This window comes from Drosophila virilis, chromosome X (genome assembly GCF_030788295.1).
Source record: "Drosophila virilis strain 15010-1051.87 chromosome X, Dvir_AGI_RSII-ME, whole genome shotgun sequence".
NCBI classification, from domain to species: domain Eukaryota; kingdom Metazoa; phylum Arthropoda; class Insecta; order Diptera; family Drosophilidae; genus Drosophila; species Drosophila virilis.
In genome coordinates, this window is record NC_091543.1 from 3,830,960 (window position 1) to 3,836,959 (window position 6,000).

A 6,000-nucleotide genomic window follows, 5' to 3' on the forward strand; every position below is an offset into this window, starting at 1 on the left:
AAGTAATATTATGCCAGACGATATGGCTATAAATTGCATTAAGAAATTTGGTTTGCATTTCGAAGTCAAGATTTTTTATGATAACTTTGAGCAAAATCTGCAAATGCGAGTTTCACGATTCTTCTCACATAGCATCAACAAAGCAATAATACTAGTTCTTCTACTTTTTTTCTTAATACAAAACTTCCTCTCTTTCGTAAGCTAGCTAGGGTATTGAAATTTCGGCGCAGACACCTTTTTTGTGGTTTTATTTTATTTTCTTAATTTCTTGGTCAGTAGTCGCCGCAGTCGCCGTCGCTGCTTTCACCGTGCGCTTATCGATGTAACTGCAAGTGTCAACAACAACCCACAACAACAACGACAACAACAACAACGACAACTTAAAACAACAACAATATGAAGAATTGGCTGCCGCCGCGTCACGTAAACGCAACGCCCGCCGCGCCCAGCCTTGACCTAGAGCAGCGCTTCGACTTTGGGCTTGGGCTTTGGGGTCTATGTCTGGGATTGCGACTGCGACTGCGACTGGGCTTGGGCTTGGGTATGGGTCTGGGCCTGGGTCTATGTGAATGTCTGCACACATCTGGGAAAACGTGCATTAGACGCATTTGATGGAAAGCTGCTCGCATGTTTGCCAGCTACTCGAAGAGCGCAAAGCTTTCTTTAACCAGGCCCAAAGCCATGCGACATTTGGCTAGTGGGCCACACGCACACACATACACACACACGCACATACACACACATACACACAGATTCGCAGCAAATATGCGAATTGAGCAACTCTTTTCGCGACGAAGTGGGGGCAGTTGGAGACTTGGCACTCATCAGCTGCAAGGAAAAACTGCAATTTTTCATTACGCAAAAGAAAACAGGAAAGACAATCTATAAAAAAAAACCTCGACGTATCTAGGCTGCCGACTATGCCATACCCTGCAACTGAAAACATATGGAAATCAAGCTGCTTTATTTTGGCATTCAGTGACACTCCAACTGTAGTCCAGGTCAGTTGAAGCAGAAACTTAATATGTTGTTGGGTTCAATTCCTCTTCAACTGTAGCCCAGGCAAGTTGTGACTTTAAAACTGTTGGAAATAATTTTCACATTTTTGGGGTTTCACTGACTCTCCAACTGTAATCCGGAAGAGTTGCGACTTACATTGTTTGCGGTCTCAATGATTCCCGAACTGTAATCCATCATATTGTGACTTAACAACTGTTTGCGCAGCAACTAATTCAATGATTCTCCAACTGTGGTCCCGGCATGTTTTAACTTTCAAACTGTTGGAAAGACAACTAATACATTTTTTAGGTTAAGTGCCTCTCCAACTGTAGCCCAGGCAAGTCGTGACTTCAGAACTGTTGGAGCAGCAACTAATATATATTGTTGAGTTTAAACGCTCTCAAAACGTAAACAGGGACAGCTACTAAATGATTAAAACTTTAAAACTGTTGAAAATCTACCAAATCTTGAGGTTTAATGACTCTCCAACTGTAATCAGTGAATGTCATGACTTTAAAACTTATAGAAAGAGTTTCTAATAGTAATTCAGCAAGTTATAATATTTTCCGATAAATATAGATTTTGAACTTTAGTATACTCTTTTAAGCTCTCTTTACGGGGTATAAAAATGCGTTGTTGTGGCCATTGCCCAACCAAAATGAGTTGGCCAAGAACCGACGCTTGCGCATGATGACAGCCAAATCTGTACGAGATGCTGTTAATTAAGCCTAAACATGGCAGAGACCTAACTCCTCAACCCCGCCCCCTCCGCTCCCTTACCCACCATTTGGGCCATTAACATTAAGGCAAAGCCCACGGCATTTGACATGAAACAGCAGCAACAGCTTTTGGGCATCGGGCGGGCAATCCACCCACGATCCTTAAACTGTCTGCGCCGCCGACACACAAATACTCTCACTTAATTAAAATCAATGAGCAGCAACAAACAATCAACATAAAAACAACCACCGCAACGAATTTAAGCAGCAACAACAAATTGTTTGCTTTAAATATTTATAAACTATGTTTTCGGAAGGCGAACAATTTTTGCGTGGGCTTTTGCTGGGGTTTTGGAATAAAACAAAAAAAATACGAAAAATAAAAACTTAAAGCCCAGAAAGAAGACAACGAATTGCTTGCAATTTGTGCTGCAGCCTAGTTTATGTCAAAATGCTCGACTTGCAGATGCCCTGTAAATTATAGTGAAAGCGTACTATCAGAGCTAAACATTGAAGAGTAAAAGACATAATAAGAAACAAGAATTAAAAGCCCATGCAAAGAACAGAACTTCAAATCTTATGCTCGACTAGCAGACACCCTGTAACACGTTCTCAAGCTCAAAACGCGGCCACTTTAAACAAATGAGCAACAGCTAAGAGATGCTCGATTTTGAACAACTTAGTAATATAAAATGCTCGACTAGTAGATACCCTGTTACAAGCTCTAAATATCTGAGGACAAGAAATCATGAGAACGTTACAAGCTTTACAGCCAAAAAATATTGCTCACGAAATGGACAGAAATTAATATTTCGAGTGCTTGACTAGCAGATACCCCGTAAACGGTTTAGTTAAGACATTTAACAGCTGAGAGTGTTTGGTCTGAATTGAAATTTTTTAAATGTTTTATGCATTATATATTTAAATCAGAGCTGAATAAAGTGCCCGAATGACAGATGCCCTTTAGATCTATATAAATCAGCGCCAAAATCACATAAATTGAAAAGAAAGAGACTTGAAAATACCCTGTAACAAGTTCTTGTTATCTAAAGACGATAAATCTTGGGCAGTCAAAAAGCTTAATAGTAAAAATATTTCTCACGAATAAGATACAATTTTATATTTCGAAACTACATAAGGTGTTCGACTAGCAGATGCCATATAACTCTACAGCGAACCGTGCCAAAACCACCACTATGAAGCAGAAAGAGCATAAAACCCGACGAAACCCTGTATAAAGGATAGAAGGTATAGACATATAAAAAAAAAGTATTGTCAATCAGTGAATGTTCTGGACCAGCAGATACCCTATATGATAAATGCCTGTATGGGACTAGAACAACACAAAAAATATTTTATAAAATTATGAAAATTGAAAATAGTTTGATGGGAATATCGATTTTTTGGAATCGAAGCAAGCTCTGAAATCAACTCAAAATTTAAGAGAGATGACTATAAAGAGGAGAATAGAAAATTTTCATTACTCGAGATTCTCTGGAACTGAACAGTTCGTGTGCTCCCAAAAAGTAAATACTCAAAATACATATTTGAATACATTTTTTTTTTGCTTACAAAGAGAATACCGCTCTTTAAGGAAAATCATATATATATTTTACATAAGAAGAGCCGGAGGATGCCTACCAACGCAAATGGCCTGGTTGGTGGCACAAAGAAATTCTACGGCAATGGCCGTCGACTCAAAGACGGACTCGAGATCCGTAAGAAGACTTTTCGTACCGATGTGCGCCGAACAGCCGCACAATTTGATCCCTGGCTGCGCTTGCGCTTCCGCAGCGCGGGCTTGGAGAAGCTAAGGCAGGTGACGGCAGCCTTCGCAACCGATATACTGGGTGATATGGTCGCCGTGCAGATGCACGCCAGACGCAGCACGGCGGGCGTCAAACGGAAGCCGGTGAGGCGTTTGAGGAAGGATAATGTGATGCCAAAGCGAGGACGAAGGAAAACAAAAGCTGGCCGTAAAACCCCGACGACCCGGTGCAGCCAAACAGTCGAGGGTAACCAGGCAGGCAAAACTATGTTGTAGGAATAACTGGGCGAGGGGTAACAATGTGACAGGCGTGAGCGAAGGATTTAAATAGGAATTTACGTTTTGAATGTTCGATTCTATCGCAAAATTAAAACTTTGGCAATGCAAAAACACAAATATCGCTGTCGTTTCTTATGGATAACTGGGCAATTGTAGGGGCTATTAAAGATGTGAGGCAAGGTTTAGCTGTGCGTGCCATTGAAGCAGTTGCGTCCCAAGGTTCAAGCCTCTAGCTCTGTAAGTTCTCGAGTTCGACGGCTTGGGATGAACAGATAGAAGTGTAGACATGCTTCGGCTCATGTTGCACAATGTGTCAACATTATGATATTCTCTGCAAGCGTATGAGTATAAAGGGTATATTGCGTGTCATCAATTAGCTGCAATTGCTTCTGCGCTTCACAAGTGCCATGTTTATGTGGCAAGTTGCAGCTATGGCAAGTGTGGACCTCTAGAACTAGTTACTCGGACGGCAGGGGAAACGAGTTACGCAGAAAATGTGGCAACAGCAACGGGAATGGCCATAAAACAACTTGAGTGAACTTTAGCCGCTTGCTGCAACATACGCTGGCGCACAGACCGCAGCCGAGTCGAAGGCGAGTCCCAACGCAAACTTTGCCAAAAATAGATTTGCAGCACATGCATCATTTTGCTAGGGATTAGGCCCGTACAGCATAAATTCAAAGAGGAATCATTATTAATTGATAAGTCTTGTCTTGGCCAACGTTCTTTATTGGTCTGCGTTTTTAGCCTGGCTCAAACATTTCTAGTTTCAACTACATATATCTCTTCTGAGTAAGTCTCAACCTGCTGACAGTCGAAAAGTTCTACAAAAATAGCCACGAAGCGGTAAGTATGTAGAATATAGCTTGAAAAATGCCAAATACCTGAAATACATATTCATTCAGTTCTTATGTAAAGCTTTGAATAGACGTTTAATGCAAATGGGACGAAACCTAAAAATAAGAATAATGCTGCCAAAATGATCTAGAGACAAAACCCTGAACAAAGACCCAAACCTTGTAAAAATCAGCTTCCTAACTCTTGGGCTATGCGTTGATCACCAATCAGTTAATCAATTAGTCATTCAATCAGTCAGTGCGTCGGTCAATCAGTCAGTCAGCCCTTCAATCAATCAGTCAGTCAGTCAGTCAGTCACTCAATCAGTCAGTCAGTCAGTCAGACAAACAGGACAAACAGTTATATATATAGAGATTTAATTTTCTTGCTTGTTTCATTGAAAATAATTTGTCTTTAAAATAACAAACTCTGAAATTTTTTTATTAAAAATATGGCAAAGGGGTTTTTTTAATCTAAGCGAAGCAAAAAAGGCGTTGCATACTTTGCGGCTGCTTTGCGAAATGCTGGGCCGCAAAATTGTGTTGCACGCTTTTAGGGTGGCCGCAATTTGAGCCCAAGTGCCAAGCGGGGGAAATATGCGCTTCATCAGCTTCACACACACACACACATACAGGGGCATTGTCTGACTGTGTGTGTGTGAAGCTTTAATATTTTGCGCTTAATAAATAACAAAAAGTGGAAGAAGATATGCAAAAAATAAAAGAAAGGGGTTGCAAAAGCGCCAGACAGCAAAAGGAAGCACATCAAAGGGCGTGGCAGAAGGGCGGGGCGTGTGCGTGTGTCTTGCTCGGGTGTGTGTGTGTGTGTGGGTGTGTGTTTCAAAAGCCTCGAAGTCATAAAAATTACAAGACAACAACAGTTGACAAACGGGCAAATGCAGTGTGGAAGAGGTCTCTCTCTCCCTCTCTCTCTCTGTATGTGCGTGTGTTGGTGTGTGTGTAAGGCATAAGCTAAAATCAAAATAACCGCAAGCCTTAATATGTGCCTTAAACAGGAGCAGAGGCACAAGGATTACAGCTAGGGGTTAGGGTAAGGCGTGCCCCACCCCCAACACCCGTCTACCTAGATGAGACCCCACAAGAGCACGCCACGAGGTGCGTTAACATTGTCAAGACCAGGAGCGACACCGCCACCCCCCCCCCCCCCCCCCCCACCCCACAAGCTCTCCTCAGACCAACTCTTATGCACTTTCACAGACTTTTCCGGCTTTCATCCTCTTGGCTTTGTGCTGTGCTGTGACTGAGACACAAGCCCAGCGCCACCCACACCCCATCAGCCACCCACCGCCACGCCCCGTCTTGGTTGTACGCCCAAAGGCAAGGCATTAGCCCTTGGCAGCTATTCACTTACCTTTCAGCTGCTACTTCTAGTTTACCG

The 6,000-nt window shown here is 42.3% G+C and overlaps 1 protein-coding gene across 1 annotated transcript; it reads left to right on the forward strand.

Annotated features, from left to right (window-relative positions):
• The first annotated feature begins 3,136 nt into the window (after positions 1 to 3,136).
• LOC6634832 (uncharacterized) lies at positions 3,137 to 3,882 on the forward strand. The gene is made up of 2 exons (XM_002057977.4): positions 3,137 to 3,244; positions 3,313 to 3,882. The coding sequence occupies exons 1-2, from the start codon at positions 3,167 to 3,169 to the stop codon at positions 3,760 to 3,762; spliced, it is 528 nt and encodes a 175-aa protein (XP_002058013.3). The 5' UTR covers positions 3,137 to 3,166; the 3' UTR covers positions 3,763 to 3,882.
• The last annotated feature ends 2,118 nt before the right edge of the window (positions 3,883 to 6,000 follow it).

Bases quoted from the DNA above. Each gene is read 5' to 3' on its own strand.
- LOC6634832 (XM_002057977.4), top strand. From the start codon at position 3,167: ATGACTATAAAGAGGAGAATAGAAAATTTTCATTACTCGAGATTCTCT. The intron at 3,245-3,312 runs GTAAATACTCAA...CCGCTCTTTAAG, and splicing joins AGTTCGTGTGCTCCCAAAAA to GAAAATCATATATATATTTT.